Source organism: Musca domestica, unplaced genomic scaffold (assembly GCF_030504385.1).
Source record: "Musca domestica strain aabys unplaced genomic scaffold, Musca_domestica.polishedcontigs.V.1.1 8, whole genome shotgun sequence".
NCBI lineage: Eukaryota > Metazoa > Arthropoda > Insecta > Diptera > Muscidae > Musca > Musca domestica.
Genome location: NW_026712409.1, coordinates 4,886,212 through 4,907,149, shown reverse-complemented (window position 1 = coordinate 4,907,149; position 20,938 = coordinate 4,886,212). Strand labels below are relative to the sequence as shown.

The 20,938-nt window shown below is 33.7% G+C and overlaps 1 protein-coding gene across 5 annotated transcripts in view; it reads right to left on the bottom strand.

The window, feature by feature from the left end:
• Positions 1–2,647: 2,647 nt before the first annotated feature.
• LOC101890689 (regulator of G-protein signaling 17) overlaps positions 2,648–20,938 on the bottom strand; it is a 93,077-nt gene continuing 74,786 nt past the window's right edge. For all 5 annotated transcript variants that reach the window (XM_020035080.2, XM_059130893.1, XM_059130895.1 and 2 more), the window contains exons 5-8: positions 6,541–6,621; positions 6,414–6,475; positions 3,667–3,955; positions 2,648–3,592 (exon numbers count right to left, since the gene is read on the bottom strand). In XM_020035080.2, coding sequence (XP_019890639.1) covers positions 3,505–3,592; positions 3,667–3,955; positions 6,414–6,475; positions 6,541–6,621 — 520 coding nt within the window. In that variant the 3' untranslated portion in view covers positions 2,648–3,504. The remainder of the gene's footprint in view (positions 3,593–3,666; positions 3,956–6,413; positions 6,476–6,540; positions 6,622–20,938) is intronic.

Here is a 20,938-nt window from a genome sequence, read left to right as displayed (position 1 = left end):
CATATGATCGGTAGTTTTAAATTCCGTTTGGAAACTGAAACTTTTTGATTAGTTTCTATAACGTTTTGGAATATTTCTGAAATGAATGCCATTTATACTTCAATATCCATGGTCTTGTTTTTATACCTTCCACCTTCAAATGGATGGCAAATTATCTTTGACATTCCGTTTGTAAATCCTTAAAATTCGTTTGGAAATGTGTCGAAGACAATTACATCTTAATTAGATAGGATGAATGTGTGATTTGTTCCTTTCTCTCAAATGGCTAAAGAGTAATAATCATTAAAAGTATCCCCAATTGGATTTTAAAAAATATTTTGTTTGGAAATAAAACAAGGCGTGAATAAAACTATTTTTTTAAATATTTTCTTGGGATATAAAAAATGCCATGGATTTCTAAAAATATGTATTTTTCGGGGATAAAACAATGCGTGGATTTTTAAAAATATTTTTTTTTTTTTGGGGATAAAACAATGCTTAGATTTTTAAAAATATTTTTCGGGGATAAAGCAAGGGTTGTTTTTTTAAATATTTCTTCGGGTATAAAAAACAAGGCGTGAATTTTTTAAAATACTTTTTCGGGGATAAAGCAAAGGTTGTTTTTTTTAAATATTTTTTCGGGGATAAAGCAAGGGTTGTTTTTTTAAATATTTTTTCGGGTATAAAAACAAGGCGTGAATTTTTAAAAATATTTTTTTGGGAAATAAAACAAGGCGTGAATTTTTAAAAATATTTTTTTGGGAAATAAAACAAGGCGTGGATTTTAAAAAATATTTTTTGGGAAATAAAACAAGGCGGGAATTTTTAAAAAATTTTTTTGGAAATAAAACAAGGCGCGAATTTTTAAATATATTTTTTTGGAAATAAAACAAGGCGGGAATTTTTAAATATATATTTTTGGAAATAAAACAATGCGGGGATTTTTAAAATTATTTTTTTTTTCGGGGATAAAACAAGGCTTGGATTTTTAAAAATATTTTTTTCGGGGATAAAACAAGGCTTGGATTTTTAAAAATATTTTTTTTCGGGGATAAAACAAGGCTTGGATTTTTAAAAAATATTTTTTTCCGAGAAAAAACAAGACGTGAATTTTTTAATTTTTTTTTTCACAAAAAAAAAACAAGGAAACAAGGCGAAGATATTTAAAAATATTTTTTCGATTTAGAGGATATATCGAGGCGTGGATTTTTTATAAAATATTTTTGAGGATAAATCGATTGAGCGGATAAAACAATGCTTGGAATTTAAAAAAGAAAATTTTGAGAGGATAAAACAAGGCTAGGAATTTAAAAAAACTAAATTTTGAGGGGATAAAATAAGGTTCGGAATTTAAAACAAAATTTTGAGGGGATAAAACATGGCTTGGGATTTAAAAAACCAATCTTTTCAGGGATAAAACAAGGCTTGGAATTTAAAAAAACAAAATTGGGGAGATAGAACAACGCTTGGAGCTTAAAAAAAACAACTTCTGGCGAAATGCATTTCTGTGTACGTCCCTATGGGAATCTATTTGGAGATCGATAAACCACCAGATTAAATTTATAATTCAATTGGAAAAAGTATTCGAAACTTTCTTTCATAAAATCGGTTGGTACCGTTATATAGGCGCTATACCAAAATCTATTCAAATTTCAAGCCAACATTAACATTATACGATAATGAGCAACGTTTCAGTTTTCGAGGTAGATCTCTTCAAAAGAAAAGTGTGAAATTGGTCAAAATTGGACAAAGACGCTTATAAATCGAGAACTGAACTTCCGCTTCTTTTTAAACTTGGCGCATCCTTACATTTGTACCATCATTAGATCAAGTGTGAATAGGGGACTGTTCGGCCCATTCCTCCTGATCGGACCACAAAGGGTCAACATTTTTAATAATTTTAACTATCACAAAAGCTGAGTGTATATATCTGTTGGCAAGCCGATTGATGTTTTTAAACCTATTTTATAACGAAATTTTATATAAATAGTACACCCAACGTCACGTACTCGATTTATATTCAACATTGCTTTTCACATTTTCCCTTGGAACTGGTCATAAAGAAGGCCTGTAATCCCACAGAAAATTTCGAAATTGGTCAACTAAACTGAAAAAGAATTTTCGTAACTAAAATTGCATTTTCAGAGATTTCATATAAAAATAAATTAAAAAAAAAAACGATAAAACAATAAAACAAAACATTTTCTTCTTCATTGTTATTTAAACTTAAAACAGTTTTTTATTTAAGATTTTTGTTGTTTTTTATGAACTTAACAAATTTATTATTATTTTTTTATTCTTATTAATTTTATTCTTTGTTTTTCATCTTTAGTTTGCATTTGTTGTCGGTATTATTCATTTATTGAGATAAATAAAGTTTACTTATATATATTAATTCATTTGTTTTTGTTGCATTTTTCATGGATGTTTTTTTTTTGTTTTATAAGAAATCTTACAAACTAAATACTCGTGTACATTGTGATTTTTTTTATTTATTTATTTTCATTTTTTTTTATATATTTTTTTTGTTAGGGGGTGTTGCTTAATCGAAAATTTGTGATGTTGGTTTCTGTATTATTTGGAAATTTATGACTAAAAATTAAATTTAAGGGGAGTTTGGTTTTCTGGATTGGAGTTGTTTTATTTTAATTTCTTGTGGGATAAACAGTTTTGTTTATTAATTTTTTAGGTTGTTGAATCCAAAGCTTTTTTTAATTTAAATATTTTTTTCTATTCAAGTTATTTGGTTGTTTATAATTCATTTGGTTCAAAAAAACAATAATTTTCGCTCGTTCGATTAACTTTCCGGGGGGTTAATTATTTGAATTCAGTAAAGGGTTTTATGGGTTATTGCTGCATTGGAAACCCACAGCAAATCAAATTTAATTTTTTTATTTGAATTAAACTTTGACTAGAATTTATTTAAGTAATCATAAAAAAATAAACAAAAAACTTAAAATCAAACAATTAAAATTAATTTTGTAAAAAATAATTAATAATAATAAAAATTGGTATTTGGTAATGTTTACGATTTATAAGCAGTTTTGTTTTTGGTTGTTTGTGTGGTAGTCATTAAAAATAAGAGTTTTTGTTTTATTTTATTATTTTAGCTACAACTCATCTTAAGATGTTCTTAACATTTAAAATGCATTTAAAAAATACGATTGTTGCGCTTAACCAAAAAAAAACAAAAAAGACGTGTGAGAGAGGGGAACAGTAATGACATTCTTTGGAATTGGAATTCTGGTATAACAAATATTGCTATGTTGGGCCTAGATTTCATTTCTTCTTCTTCTTCATTGAGGAGGATAATATTTCTCTTGTGAGTTTGGTCAGTTTATTGTTACATAGAAAACAATAAAAAAAATATTTATTTTTCTTGCCATTTGTTCCTTCCATCCATCCTAAGCGCGGCAACAACCTAATGACTTCGTTCTACAAAGCTAAAATATTGTTTGGCATTGCACTTTGAATATGAAAGTGGAATGCCAATTTTTTTGGATTTCCTTAATGGCCACCGCTCACTTAGGTGGGACTATCAGCTGCCGAACCCGAAGCGGACATACCATCCGTTAGTTGAGCCAATGTTTTGTATTTTGGGGAATTTATAAACCTAGATTGGGTTATGAAATTGGGTCATGAAATAGGTTTCAATTTAGTTGCGAGAGAGAATAATTTGTAACTCACCTGGGATATGAGTCTCTGAGCATTAGTGTGTAAATTTGTATTTGAGCCTCATCGAATGTGTGCGATGTTGGTTCCATCATATTTCTATTAACTATTTCTCTCACCCTGGCGTCCAGTGAGACTTCGCGCGGCGACAATATGGATATATAATCTTCATAGATCAGACGTGCCTTCTCGCCAATAGCCTCGGCATTGATTTCCCGTTTCAAATCCTCACAGGCCAGCCAAAAGAGGATGTTTTCTTCACTAAATTCGCTGCGCAGAAAATCGCGAAATACTTTTCGTCCGCCTGAAAGAGACGTTAATAAAATAGGTATTTGGATCAAAAAAAAAGAAGAAGTAAAATTAAACTGTGCCCTACATTTATTACCGATGAGCATACTTTTATACCATAATAACCTTCATCATGAAATTAATTAAATTATAAAATATGTTTTGCTTTAAAATTTACTAAAGTTTGGGGGAAAATAAGAATTTGGTCATACTTGAAAACATACACCGATTTTTTCGTTCGCAGCCTTATAGAACAAGACTTGGATTTTTATAAATATTTTTTTAGGATATAACAGGGCGTACATGTTTCAAAATATTTTTTTGGGAGATAAAACAAGGTTTGGTTTTTTTTTAAATACTTTTTTCTAGGATAAAACAATGCGCGGATTTTTAAAAATATTTTTTCAGGAATAAAACAGGGCGTGGTTTTCGAAAAATATTATTTTCGGGGATAAAGCAAGGCGTGGATTATTAAATAATTTTTTTTAAAGGAATAAAACAAGGTGTGGTTTTTGAAAAATATTATTTTCGGGGATAAAGTAAGCCGTGGATAATTAAAAATATTTTTTTCAGGAATAAAACAAGGCGTGGTTTTTGAAAAATATTATTTTCGGGGATAAAGCAAGGCGTGTATAATTAAAAATATTTTTTTCAGGAATAAAACAAGACGTGGTTTTTGATAAGACAAGGGGTGGATTATTAAAAATATTTTTTTCTCAGTGATAAAAAGACATGTATTTCTTAAACTTTTTTTTTTTAATTAAAGCGTGGATTTTTAAAAATATTTCATTTTGGTGGATAAAACGAGTCTAGGAATTTAAAAAATATATTTTTTTTTCGGGGATGAATCATGCTTATGATTTTTAAAAATATTTATTTTCTGGGTCCAGTCTAGGAGTTTTAAAAGTACTTTATATTTTATTTATTATTATTATTATTATTATTATTATTATTATTATTATTATTATTATTATTATTATTATTATTATTATTTTTTTTTTTTTTTTTTTTTTTTTTTTTTTTTGATAAAACAAGTCTAGGATTTTTAAATATATATAGACTTATTTTCGCTTTTCGCACCTCTTATTACATTTAAGATAAAAACTTTTAAAAATTATATATATTTCCCCCACTGGGCAGAAGCGTATACAGACAACTTGCAAAACATATTTTCAAAAGAAAAAAATTGCCGGAGAATTGTATCTCTAAATAAATTTGTAATGCGAACCCTGAAGAGGTTCTCTATACGAAGGACACATATTAGAAGAAAAGGTACGGGTAGGGTAAAGGTATATTATACCAAAACTACCTTCTATAAGAAAAAGGTTTGAAAAAAATCTATTTTCTTAAAGAGAAGCCCTCGACATCTAATTTTATACGAAGAAGGCCTCAGGAAAGTATTGTATAAGAAGGAGAACTCAAGAAAGTTTTTTTTTTTTTAATAGAAGAATACCTTAACCCTTTTCGTTCCGAGATTTAATTTTTGTTTTTGAAATAAATTACTTTTTAGGGTAAGAAGGGCCCACAGATGTAAAAAATTTACTTTCTATGGGGAGGAGGGTATCTTTAGGTGGGCTTTTATTATTTGCTGAAAAATTGCACTTACTTCCTACACAGAATTTTGTTTAAAATTCTTCTTTTCATACATAAATATGTTTTTCACTGTTCGAAAATCGAACAGATGAGCGAAATGGGTTAGAGGGTATTCTGAAAGATGATCCCAAAGAGAAATTCCGTAGAAGATCTCGAAAAAGTCTGCCATAACAAGAGGACCTTAAAGACGTCTTGTATAAAAAATAAGGGTCTCAAAAGGTCCCCTTTAAGAAACAGATCTCAAAATGGATTCTATAGAAAATACCTCAAAATGGGCTTCAGTACGAAGACTTCACCAAAAACGTCTTTTCTAAGAAGAAGACTACGAAAAGGTATTCAGAAGAAGTTATGGAAAAAGTCTTTTAAAAAAAGACCTTTGGTAGTTTTCAATAAGAAAGCAAAGTCTCCATAAGATTAATTTAAGAGAGATCTTCTATAAGAGGGCCTTGAAAAGATCTTCCATAAAAATAAATCCCGGAAAAGGTATTCTATAAGATCCAATATTATTTGTAAACAAAACAAACAAACCTAGTTCGTACCTTATGGTACTTTCGTAACCTTTTTCATCCAATTTTGCAAAATCCCATCTCGTTAAAAAAGGATTATCTGAAAAAATCTCCTCATAAAAACATCATCGTGGGGAACAAAATGTGTATCTTAACAATTGAATATTATAACTTTCCATACATATGGATAACCCAAAAATATAATATATTTTAAAACAGCACTTTAAGAATTCTCGGAATAATCAAAGACAATAAATAACAAGTTCCCCTACAAATTAGAAATATTTTAAACGATAAATACTACTTTGTAGCCTATATATGTGGACTTTGAACTTTGCTCCATTAATTTGTTTGAATATCACCAACAATACTTACTTGGACTGTTCATGAGACTTTCAAAACTACTACCCCAACTGCGAATTTCTTCTAATGAAGGTCTGAAATCAAACACAGAAAATTAATTACAAAATTCAAAATCAATATCCAATTCAATCCAACTTACTGTTCTCCTTCTAGTAATAAATCCGAACTACCAGGATCACGTTTTGTGGGCGCATTGTCTTCCGCATTTTTCAATGCCAAACTGCAAAGAAACACAAGAAAATACCAAATCCATTAATATTTGAAATCATCCACACACACACTCTCAAATTACAAACTTTAGGGTAAAGGCATTCAAAAAGAGCCAAGGCATTTTAACAAAACCGAAATATTTTTTCTAAACGTTTCAGCGCTACACTTCATGGATGGAAAGGCAAACAGCGTAATGAAAATCAGAAACACATTAAAGCTTTTAGGATTTTCCAGGGCCAGCTACTGACTGGTTGGTGGTTAGTTGGTGGGTACATTTGTTGTTGTTATTGTTGTTTTGTACCCCAGTATATGATTTAATCAATGGTGACTCCCGTATCTTGGGCCTTATCTATTGTCATAGACAGATAGGCAGACGATATTCAAATCGTTGGAAAGTTTGACAATGGCGTTGAGTGGGCTATAATAGGGGTGTTTTTGTTCGGTGAAATAGTGTCTGCCTTGGAAATATTGCAATGCATGATTACTCTACTACACTTCAATATTTTATAGGAAAAAAACCAAAAAAGGTGTTTAAAAACAGAATATCGCTATACAATTTTGCTCCTTATCCAAAAAGGGTTCCCCAATTTATTCCAAAACAAATAAAAAAGCTGTTAGTTCAACCGGGCCGAATTTTGAATACCCTCCACCATTCTCAAAAACCATAAAATCCGTTAAAAATTCTGTTAAAATCTTAGAACTACCGAATGTAGCCGTTATATTAGGATCAATGCGACAACATGGACCTGCATAGGTACCTTTTGTCATAAGCCATTACAATATTCAAATGCGAAACGTAGAAAAAAAAATCGGTGAATAATGTAGCTAAAGTCATCAAAATACCGAATATCGGGAGGTACCGTTATATGGGGGCTATACGAAGGCGTGGACCTACACAAAAAATTTTCGGTCTTAGGCTGTAGTATCAATTACGAACTTCAAATACCAAATTTGAAACAATTCCGGTAAATAATGTCGCTAAAATCATCAAAATACCGAATATCGGGAGGTACCATTATATGGGGTCTATACGAAGACGTGGACCTGTACAAACAATTTTCTGTCATAGGCTGTAGTATTCATTTCACAGTTCAAATACCAGATTTGAAAGAATTCCGGTGAATAATGTCGCTGAAATCATCAAAATACCGAATATCGGGAAGTACCTCTATATGGGGGACATACGAAGACGTGGACCTGCATAGACAATTTTCTATCTTAGGCTGTAGTATCCATTACGAACTTTGAACACCAAATTTGAAACAATTCCGGTGAATGACGTCGATGAAATAATCAAAATACCGAATATCGGGAGGTACCTTCATATGGGGGCCATACGAAGACGTGGACCTGCATAGACAATTTTCTATCTTAGGCTGTAGTATTCATTACGAACTTCAAACACCAAATTTAAAACAATTCCGGTGAATGATGTCGCTAAAATCTCCAAAATACCGAATATCGGGAGGTACCATTATATGGGGGCTACACGAAGACGTGGACCTGCACATACAGTTTTCTGTCTTAGGCTGTAGTATCCATTACGAACTTCAAATAGCAAATTCGAAACAATTCCGGTGAATAATGTCGCTAAAATCAACAAAGAACCGAATATCGGGAGGTACCGTTATATGGGGGGCCATACGAAGACATGGATCTGTACAGACAATTTTCTGTCATAGGCTGTACTATTCATTTTAAAGTGTAAATACCAAATTTGAAAGAATTCCGGTTAATAATGTCGCCAAAACCAACAAAGAACTGAATATCGGGAGGTACGGTTATATGGGGGCTATACCAAAACTTGGACCTACATGGCCCATTTTCAATAGCAAAAGTCCTCCAGATATAATATACATTTGAATAAAATTTTATCACTCTACTTCAATTCGTTCGGAAGCTAGAGTGATTTCCACAGACGGACAGACGTATATCGGACATCGCCAAATCGACATAGAATTTTATGCTGATCAAGAGTATATACACGTTGTGGGTCTAAAATGTATATTTCGATGTGTTACAAACGGAATAACAAACTTAATATGCCCTCCATACTATGGTGGAGGGTATACAAACAGAATAAAACCATTTGTTTTTAATCCAAAATAAAAAATCCCAATTTATTCAAAAAAAAAATAAAAAATTAAAGATAATTTCTCTCCATGTAACATTGATGTACACATTCCGAAAATCGCCAACAAAAAAAAACCAACCGAATAAATATTTACATTCTGTTGCCAGGAGCAACAATTTTTTGATTATTAAAATGTGGCCCTACCAGTTTTACTCACACACACTACCACAACTATTGGTTTAATGTGATTAGGATAACTATTGGAGCTACTATCGATTTTGATCGATTCATGGACGACAAAAACAATAAAAAAAAACAACAACAGCTGTTTATAGTTTTTGTTTAGGCAGTGTCTGATAGTAAATGCTAAGCGCGAATCTTTTTTAGGGGATTTTGCTTTTTTGTTGTTGTTTTTCTCTCTTATTTTTGTTTTTTGTTTGTTTTGTTTACAAATAATATTGGATGTACTTGGATGTAATAATCTTATCAGCAATTAGCAATAACAATTGATTAAGTGAATTTGCATATACCGAGGACAGTCGGGGCCAACTGTTGTTAATGGCATGGAATTTTTTTCTGCAGAAAAATGAGAATCAAAACAAAACTTCTGCTAAATCACGGGAGGAACTTATATACGGGTTATATACCACCAATATTTAAATCAATATGGAAATTATTTGTCACCAAATAGGCTCGGTATGACAAAAGGGTTACGGCTCTTAAATAGGATTGAATAGAAGGTTCTATATCTGATCCGAGAGATTTCAGCGAACTTAAGCAGAGCAGAGACAAAGTGTATTTTCCTATACCAAATATCATTATTATTATTATTATTATTTTTTTTTTTTTTAGTATGGATCACTCTGTTTTCGGACAGCTGTTTTGCAGTTTGGCGTTGTTTAGGAAATCATCATAACAACGCTCCAAAATCGGGGGAATTTATTTTTTCAAAAACTGTGTTTAATCAAAAAAATTTGTAAAGCATTTCGTGATTTTATGGTGCACAAATCGTCTGTTTGAGACCACCATTAATAACAGAATTATAAGTACATACAAGAATATATTATTGTCGTTGAGGCCAAAATCGAAAAAATTGGCAATATATCGGTTCGTCGTCGTGCGCTGGTAGTTGGACTTTGTCCATCGACTTTATGGAAAATTTTGCGTAAGGATAAAACATTAAAGAATTAGTGTTCAAAATAAATGAATTAAAAGCAGAATTGAAGCCACACCATCATTACCATGTGCGCCGTGAATTTAGTAATTGGTCCCTTAATCACTTAGACGAATACCGCATTTTTGGTTGAATGATTTGACGCCAACCGATTATTTTTCGTGGGGATACATCGGGGAACATTGGTTTACTTGGATCAACGTGGATCAAAAGATTGACGCATTGGAAACCAATATTCAGGGTGTCATTGCTGAAACACGCCCTCAAATGTTTGAAAAGGTGATCGAAAATTGGATCTCCAGAATTACTTTTGGCAAAATAGTCGTGGTGTCCATATGTCCGAAATTATATTTAAATGTTAAATGGCAAGAAAACATCTACCAATTATTCTTTTATACTCTCAGCCATATGGCCATAAAGGGTATATATCATTTGATACGATCAAAACGTGCCTCATCGAAATAACGCTTTTAGACCATGGGTCTTTTTGGACCAAATCCGTTTCAGGGCATTTGGAGTCGATCTAGGGATGTTCGTCCGCCCGTCTGTCCGGCTGGCAGGTGCGCACGATAACTCTCGAAAGGAGTATCCAATTTGATCCAAACTTGGTACATCGTAATATTATTATCAAACTTAGATAGAGTTCAGAGATGGGCAATATCGGCCCACCCATTCTTGTACCTCCCCCACAAATTTTCAACATTTTAAGAAAATAACTTACTGCACACAAAGATAAAGAATGACCCGATTTTGCTCCAACTGTGCAAATCCTAATATTTGCATCAGTGCGACGTCAGGTGCGAAAATGGACAATATAGGTCCACTCCATCAAATACCTCCCCCACAAAGGCTCAAAAGGTTGAATAATTATAAATCTTACAAAATATGATGTAAAAGTCCGATTGTCTTGAAGTTTCACACATCCCAATATTTTTATCAACCCAAGGTCTGGTGTTAAGATAAAATATATTGGTTCGTTCCTTTTGGTACCTACCCCACAAAACGTCAACATTTTCAAAAAATGTTTGACACCACAGAAAGAGAAGGGATCATCCGATTTTGCTCCAATTTTGCAAATCGTAATATTTGTATCAGTGCTAGGTCAGGTGGGAAAATGGACAATATCGGTTCACTCTATCAAGTACCTGCCCCATAAACAGTTAAATTTTTTAACAATTATAACTCTTATAAATTGTGAGGTAAGTGCCCGATTGTCTGTTCAAATTGCACACATCGCAATATTTTTATTAACCCAAAGTCTAGAGGGAAGATGGAAAATATCGGTTCACTCCTTCTGGTACCTCCCCCACAAAGGGTCAAAATTTTGAATATTCATGAAGCTTATAAAACACAAAATTAACATCTGATTCCGTTCAGCCTTCGTACATCTCAATATTTCTATCAACAAAAGATTTGTAACAAAGATAATAGAGATCGAGCCATTCCTTCTGGTACCTCTCCCACAAAGGGTCGGAGTTTTGAATAACCAAAACTATTATAAAATCCGAAATAAGCATCCGGTTCCCTTCATAGTTCACACTTCCCATTATTTCTAATAACACTAGATCCGATGTGGAGATGGAATACATCGGCCCACTCCTTCTGGTACCTCCCTCACAAAGAGTCAACATTTTGAATATCCATGAAGCTCATATAACGCGAAATTAACATCCGATTCCATTCAGACTTGGTAGATCTCAATATTTCTATCAATACAAGGTTTGTTATAAACATGGTAGAGATCGGAGCATTTCTTCAGGTACCTGCCCCGCATAGGCTTCGAGATTTTGAAAAAAAAAAATCACACACACAAATATTTTTGCTAACATAAGATCTGCTGTGAAGATGATAGATATCTGAGAACCCCTTCTGGTACCTCACCCACAAAGGGGTCACGATTTTCAATACTTTTATCTGTCATAAATTGCGAAAATATTCAGTGATTCTTTACAACATGCCATATCTAAATATATCTCTTAACAAGAAGCCTGAGATGAATATGGATTTTATAATTTCGCATAAAATTGGATATAAAGGGTGAGATAAAAAACGGCAACAAAGTCAAATGCCATAATTTTTACATTTTTTAAATTTTATAGAATGAAAGCAAAAAATGTCGGAAATACCATCAAATTTTTGAATAAGTTGAGATTTGTTCGAATTTGTCAACTTTGGCACGAATTATGGCCTTCAAACGGCCAACGAAACCATAACACGCTGCCCGAATGTTGCTCTGTGGTATTTGGCCCATTTCTGGCGAAGCGCTTGCTTAAGGTGATCGACACTTTCGTATTTTTTAGTGCCAACCTTGCTTTCCAAAATACTCCAGACACAATAACCCAACAGATTGGTATCCGGAGATTTTGGTGGCCATTGTGCGCTAGAAATGAAGCGATGAACCTCATTTTGTAACCATTCTTGGGTAGCGCGTGCTGAGTTCTGTTGGAATGTCCAAGGTCTGCGGCCAAAATGTTGGCATGCCCAAAGCTTTAAGACACCCTCAATAATATTTTCGCAATAATATTCGGCATTTATTCTGATGCCACGGTCGATTAATACGAGCTGAGAGCGACCATTGGCTGTTATGGCAGCCCACACCATCACCATGACCAGCGCTTGAGTTCTGGTGGCCAACCGAAGGTGCACATTTTCAGCTGGCAAGTGAACACGATTATTTTGTTTGTTTTCAAACTGCTGGGCAAGGAATGTTTTCTCATCGGAGACGGAGAAAACCAAATTCGGCAGTTCACCACTTTCGGCCAAGCGAAGCAACTCTTTAGCTCTTTTGAGTCTACTTTCTTTCTGTTGCGGTGTAAGTTCTTGCACTTTTTGGAACTTCAATGTCCTTACCCCGATCTCATTTTTATATATTTGCCGAATGGAATATTGCGATATTTTCAGCTCACGAGCCATTTTTCGGCCACTGCGACGCTTTTTTACTTTTCGAACTATTTCTGCTGATTTTGCTGTTTTCTTCCGTCCTTGACGTCGGGCTACGCTACCATTATCACGGTAACGAGCGATGGTACGAGACACAAAAGATTTATTCGCATTTAAATGCTGCAGTGCCCTAACGATAGCCACTTGTGGTTTTCCGCCCAAATATACGAATAACTTTTTTTCTGGAAAATTCTCACCAAAATGCTTCTGTACGCTTGTAAACAATATAATGAGCTGTTACAGGAATAAATTTAAAAGCTGTCGGACGAGTGACTTAGAAATGTCAGCAGTCTGGTTGCAGTTTTTTCATCGCACCCTTTATAGCTGTACGGTTAAAATTTTAAAATTCTGACTCCAGCCGATTCTTCTTGGCGTCTACGAGGCAATCACTCATTTCTCTTCTAAAATTTTTAAGCTTTCCCTTTCCATTGTCTCGTCAAGGATATTTTTGGATGAAGAATAAATATCCAATTCCAATAAATCCACCACATGCCATCGCTGGACCCACCCTAATATCCCATAGTGCAAATAATACGCGTTGTTGTATACATTTAAGCAATTTGGATATGTATCGTATGTTTCATTTGTTTGGTATTAAACAATATTTTCTTGATGTTGTTTGCATTAGAGTCTTTTTTTTTCGTTGTTGTTGTTGTTGTTCTCTCTTCCACTATTGTTGTTGATGTTGTTATTGTTGTAGACTATTGCATGTTTTCATAAGTATTTTTATATGTTAATGGTTGGCCATAAAAACGAAAACGAAACGAAAACCCCGAACTACAACAATGCCAACAATTCGAGTAGTAACAACACAAACACAAGCTATTGTTTATGTTTTTTTCTTTCTTTCATTCGTTCTCTTTTTTCGCTTTTTAACTTTGGCAATGGCCAACAACTGAACAAGGCAACATTAAAGAGGAAGATGGAAAACAAGCTGTTTGCCTGGAAAGTGAAAAAAAAAAGAAACGCTTTCCTCCACCAGGTTATGTAGCCTAAAACAAATCCATGTGAAACAAATAAAACAAATATTTCTGAATTGGTGTTTTATGTGTTCTACATTTTTTTCGAGTGGTTTTTTGGCATAACAACACCATAGAGAAATCGAACAGAATTTAATTTAGCAGGATTGCGCTTAAATGACCAGACCCTCCTGGCTAGTTTTGATGACTGGCCATTGTGTGTTAGTGTGATGGTGGTGGTGTGTGTGTGTTCGTGTGATTGTTCTCGTTTGCTTGGAGGTCCGCCTGTCAATAATTAAATTCAATTAAAATTTTTCTTTTTTTTCCCTGGCATTCTGCAAACATTTTGATTTATATTTCAATTTGTATTCAAAATGCAAGCATGTCGACATGCAAAAACCTATAAAATAAAAAAAATAAATAAAATGCACACACATTTTTTTCTTTGGGTTTCCGGAGATGGAATGGGTTGTGCCGATATATTCCAAATCAATTGTTGGAAAAATTAAGCAATTGTTAATTGAGTGGTCATTTTTATTTTAGAAGACATATCTCATTAAATAAAGAGTTAATTCAAGAGTAAAGCCTAAGTGACTAAGTGATAGACTGACCATAACTGACCCATCAGCGCCGAATCTGAAATCTTGAAATTTCGTCTGAAATGTGTGAGATGCGGCGTTTGGAAAAAATCCTTTAAGAGTGAAATAAATTTTAGTTGTAAAAAATTGTATGTTCGGAGGGAATTTTTGCATAAGGGTCACTCTTCATAAGGACGGAAAAAAGTATGCTTTTATAAAAATTTCTGCTACAAAAACACAAGAGATCGAATTTCGAGATTTTCGGAAGTCGTCAAGGAAGGGAACAGTACCAAAAAGTGCAAAATGAACTAACGTTGGTATTGAGCTACCATTAATAGCTAGAAGCTAGAAAAAGCTAAATTGACGCCAGACAGAGGGCGACATATTCTTAAAGCGACAGGATTTCATTGAAATCTGATTACACTCCTTCTGCTGTCCTTGTCATATATAATGGTTGGAATTAGGATATTAGCAAAAACAAGTAAAAAAAGGCCGCTAAGTTCAGCCGGGCCGAAATTTAAATATCCCCCACCATTTGAAAAGAACTCGAAAATTAAAAAAAAAATCGAAAAATATCACTTAAATGAACATAGTTATACGGGGGCAATACGAAGACGTGCATCTATATGAGTATGTGTTTTTGGCATAGGCTGTAGCAAAAATTAAAAAAAAAACACTAAGTTGACCGGACCAGACCGAATTTTTAATATCTTGCACCACTTGGAAGGATCTAGAAAATTTTCAAAACATCCGAAAAATACCGCTTAAATGAAACCCGTTATACGGGGGCAATACAAAGACGTGGACCTATATAAGTATTTTTTGTCATAGGCTGTAGTACCCATTAAGGTATTTTAATACGAAATTTGAAACAATTCCAGTGAATAATGTCGTTCATATCATCAAAATACCGAATAAAGGGAAATGCCGATATATGGGGAGCTTTGCGAAAACGTGGACCTACATACGACATTTTTTTCAAAGGCTGTAGTAGTTTCAAACAATTTCGGTGAATAATTTCACTAAAATCATGAAAATATGGAATGTCGGGAGCTAACGTTATATGGGGGCTATACGAAGACGTGGACCGACATAGCCCATTTACGAACTTAACATGACTACTGGCAAAATACACACGGGTGCAAAATGATAGTCTTCCACCCCAATTTGTTCGATAGATTGCGTGATTACAGCAGATAGACAGACATCGCTAAATCGACTTAGAATTGTACGCTGATCCAGAATATTTATACTGTGTAGGGTATATCATGAGTATTTCGGAGTGTTACAAACGGCTAATACACAAAACTTATTTACTCTCCACAGAATGGTGGAGAGTATAAAAACATCAATGGCGCCCAACCTAAATTCAGTAATATTTCATCCATATCGCACATTGAACTGAATTCTAAGATTGAAAGTAAAGCTTTCCGTTTTTAGAATTGGCCTTTGATCAATATGTGCTTTAAGAACACGAAAGGGACTAAAGGTACAAAATGGTACAACATTTTTATTGAGCGATCGGTAAGAGCTGAAACATTGAAAATTTCCGAGGGGCGACTTCTGTGCCGTAGGACTCGATATTTTTGTGAATTTCTTAGCCGAAAATAGGAAAAATTATAAAAAGTTACAAAATGGTACAGCATTGTTATGGATCGATTTATAAGAGCAACAATTTTATATGGGGTTTGCTCTAAATATGAAGTTGGCAATTTCCGGGAAAATCGTGCCACAAGGGTACAAAATGGTGCAAACTTGTATTTTATGGGTACGAAATGGTACATTATGGTTAAATTGTGCAAAATTGTGAAAAATTGTACTTTACGTGTACGAAAAGGTACAGCATTGATATGGTGAACTTTGAAATTTTGCATAAGGGTCCCTGATGAATTCTAATTCTCTATTTTTTTGGGAAGGAACACAGGTATAGCATAGTAATGGAGTGATATGTAGGGGCAGGAATTTTGATATTTAGTATGAGGGTATTTTTAAGTGTGGAGGTCTAAAGTACAGCGTAATTATTACAAATTCGTGCCTCAAGGGTACGAAAACTTGACAAAATGATGCAACGTTGTCATTGAGCAATAAGCATGAGCTAGAACTTTAATGAGGTTCACTGCTGGCGAATTAGGTGGATATTATGTAAATACATTACTAAGGGTACGAAAAGTTATAGAAATGGTACAACTTTAATATTAGAGATTGAAAATTTGCACTAGGGTCACCCTAGATGTCGTTGCATGAGGTAAGGTGGAAATTCTAAAAATGCATACTGTAAGGTACAGTACTAAAGGTACAAAAGGCACAAAATTGTCCGAAAAACCTATAAATTTTACAGCAAAGTCACCCTTTTGCAGGGTGAGGAAATAAAATAATATGGAAAGAAAAAATTAAAATAATATCAGCCGGTTTTGCCGACAGATTTATACCTCCTACCTTGAGTTTTGATTATCCAAACTGTTGACCCTTTATGGGGAGAGGTTCCGAAGCAGCTGGTCAATGTTCACCAAATCGTATCTGACTTAAGACTGATAAAAATTGTACATCGTGCTAGATTTGGTCTGTATCGACTACTTCCTATACTTTATATGAGATATATGCAAATTTTTGGAAAATGCGATATAGTATAAGACCTCTACACTCTATAATTTCGATAAATTACATATTTATGGCAGATTTCTGGTTAAGAGAAATATTTAGATATAGCAAGTTTTAAAGAATCGCCGACTTGTTTCGCAAGTTAAGATATATATTATTATTTGAAATTGTGTCCCTTTTGTGGGGGAGGTACTAAAAGGGGTTGGCAGATATATATCATCTTCTCAACTGATCTTGCGTCAAAAATAATATTTGGGTGCATAAAATTTGAAGAGAGTTGGATGCTCATGTCGCTTTCTTTGATCGTTTTGTTTTTTTAAAAATCTTGAACCTTTTGTGAGTGAGGTATCAGAAGGAGTGGACCGGTCTCTATGATCTTTATAACAGATTTTGTGTTGATGGGTATATTGAAACGTGCCAAGTCTGAATGGAATCGGATGTTGATTGCGCGTTTTATAAGCTTCATGGATATTCAAAATGTTGACCCTTTGTGGGGGAGGTACCAGAAGAACAAATATATCCCATTTTCACACCAGACCTTGAGTTAAAAAAAAAATATTATGATGTTGGTAATTTGAAGAAACCCGGATGCTTATTTCGGATTTATGATCGTTTTGGTTATTCAAAACCTTGACCCTTTGTGGGAGAGGTACCAGAAGGAATGCCATCTTTATGACAGATCTTATGTTGATAGAATTATTGAAATGAGCCAAGTCTGAATGGATATTCAAAATTTTGACCCTTTTGTGGGAGAGGTACTTGATGGAGTGGACCGTACCGATGTAAATATTAGGATTTGCCCCCACTTTTCCCCACTTTTGTGGGGAGGTATAAAAAGGAGTGGGCCGATTTTACCCATCTCCGAATTCGATCTAAGTTTGATAAAAATATTACGATGTACCATGTTTGGATCAAATCGGATACTCCCTTCGAGAGACTTGATGGAGTGGACCTATATTGTCCATTTTCGCACCTGACATAGGACTAATGTAAATATTAGGATTTGCAAAGTTGGAGCACAATCCTTTCTCTTTCTATGCAGGAAAACATTATTTTTGAAAATGTCCACCTTTTTTGGGGAGGACAAACGGACAGACACCTTTAGATCGACTTTAAATGCCCTGAAACGGGTTTGGTTCAAAGAGACCTAGGGTCTAAAATCGTTATTTTGATGAGGCATATGGCAGAACGTATAATAATATTAATAGATGCTCCTTATTTCATTAAGCCAGAAATAAGCGGATTCAAGGTTTGCATTTACCCAATAGAACATGAGTTACTACTTTTTACCTAAATAGATCACAATTTTTAGGGAGTTAAATACAAATTTTCGATAGAAAAATTCCCTCTTTCGAGGCGAGATTAATGGTCAGAAATTTGCAGTAAAAGGAAAATTTAAAGACACAGATCATTTAGCTCGTCTCGAAGGAGAAACAAATAAAAAAACAAAACTCGAAGATAAAAATATCCACTTTTGAATTATTTGGTTAAATACATCACCCCACCCTAATGTCCATAGAATACAAACAAAAAAAACCAGAAGAAAATGTAGACATACCCTTGTTTTAATTTAGCGACCACATTTTTCCACCTTTCAGCCATTGTTGAAATGTGTTCGATTCGGTTGTTGTTGGTGTTGTCGCTGGTGCTATGGTTGTTGCTCTTTTGCTTTTTTTGTTCTTTACATATGTCGAAGGCTGGCAAACAAATCGAAGGCGTTAAAGATGAGCAATGAATGGGATTCGATGGTAAATCCCCCCCTATACAAGGGTGATAAATAATTGATTTAATATTTTGCCTTTTTGTTATTGATAATTGTTTTTTGTGCTTTTTTTTATATTTTAATCAGAAAAATGCAAATTCGTTTTATGAAGCTCTTGATGATGGATTATTTTTGATTTGTTTTGTTTTATTTCATGAAAAGAGCGATCACGTTTTGTTCGGCGAGATTTGTTCTTGTGTTTATTAAACTTTAATTTCCCACGTATTTTGTTTTTATTTTTATTTTCGTTTCGGTTTATTGGAGTGGCCGTTTTGACCGCATACACTTATTTGTTGTTGGTTTTGGATATTCCGCGGGATTGTCGAATGTTCAAATTGTTCGACTGTCAATATCTAATTTTGGAATTTATGAGGTGAATGGATGGTGGGTCCGCCCGCACAAACAACTCATGTTTTCCATTTGATTTTTTTAGTATTGTTGTTGTTTGCTTGTTATTTTCCCGCTTTCCTTTTTGTTGTATTTATTTTTTGGGTGTTCTTGTTGTTGGTTCTCCAACAATTTGGGCATTTTTTTATTTATTACTTTTTTATTTGCTAAATAGACAAAATTATTTATTTCGTCGATTTCAATCATTCGAATTGAAAGAATGGAAATGCGAAACACACCCGGGGCCAATGGAAACAATAACAAAACATTCATGAGATTCCTCAAAGTTATTTGTTGTTGTTGTTGTTTTTACTCAGTTTTCACCTACACACTGTTGTTGTTGAATTTTTTACAGATTTTTCCGATTCTTTATGTAAACTATTTGCCATTAAATCGATTACAACAATGAAAGATGTATTGAAGCTGATTAACACAATGTTGATTGCAACATTTAGTGCCCCCAGTCCCCTGCCCCCTTCTGTCCGCCGACTTCCACCCACGTGAACGGAAATATTCTATTCGCCGCTTGATTGATGGCATTTTCTTCCATTGACTTCGCTTTTCATTTTGGAAGTCAATGTTAAGAGCACCAAACTCAAAGCGAAATGAAATCGACAAGGAAAAAACGGCTCATATGGTATCTATCAAATCGAAAATTAACTGATCGATATCAATCATAATTCAGCAGCCATAACCAAGAACAGAACAACAAATGGCCATATAAACATTATCACATAAATCGCTTCGAAAATTTATTTCGTACATTATCGAACAATTTTGTAAACAAAATATTTATTTACATTGTAATTAACAGCAATTACAGGAATTCCAAACAGACAGGGTGATGGATTTTCGATGCAAGACAGACGATATTGGGAAAAATATATTTTTTTATTGGGGATAACGAACTGTGAGAAAAGAGGGAATTTTGACGGAATCCAGAAGTTTCTTGAACCAGTTCAAAAGCGAGAGAGAGGGAGAGAGAGAGAGAGAGGGAGAGAGAGAGAGAGGGAGAGATGAACTAAAAACAAGGTTAAGACTTCTAAAATATCAATAAACCGCTATACTGCCAGGGCTATAAAATCAAAAATCGGTCTTTACCGTACATGTCATGTCAAAATGTTGACCGATACGTAATGTCTTACGATGGGAACCAAAATTGTTCGATTATATCAAGTTTATTTGAACATTTAAATTTGAACAATTTGCCACATAGGTGGGCAAGATCAACATGATGGGACAACACTGAATACGCTCTTCCAACCAGAAACTCAAAATTTCACCAATTTGGTTGGAAATGGATCTGAAACGGTCAAGTACTTCAAGACTAAGAGTACTGTACTGACTAAGGGTAAGTATGTAATGTAATATCGGTATACACTTTCAAGGAAAGTACGTGAATTAGTGGTCAATATTGAGACGTGCGAGGTTTGAAAAAAATCGGGGACCCCTTTTTCCTATTTAATGTGATAATTCAACATTGTGGATGAATATTTACGAAAAAGGGGTCTATAATTTAACAGGAACCATTTGATAAATAAAAATTTCGGATATACCTAAAATTTTGATCTGTGGCCGAAGAGAAGGGACCCCAATATTTTATGATATATTTGGACTTAGCGTTGGACTAAGTGTATTGAAGTTTCAGGAGATTATATTGAAAAATAAAAATAAAAAATAAATAAAAGAAGTTTCCTAACCGCCCTTGTATCTAAAATAGGTCCCTGTTTTTGTACATCACTTGTACAAAGAAGTCAGGTTTTGGACTACACTTTTCTTTTCATTAGAGACTCGCAATAAATTTAATATAGGTTATTTCTTCCTCCGACACTTTCGCGGAAAAAAGTATTAAGAG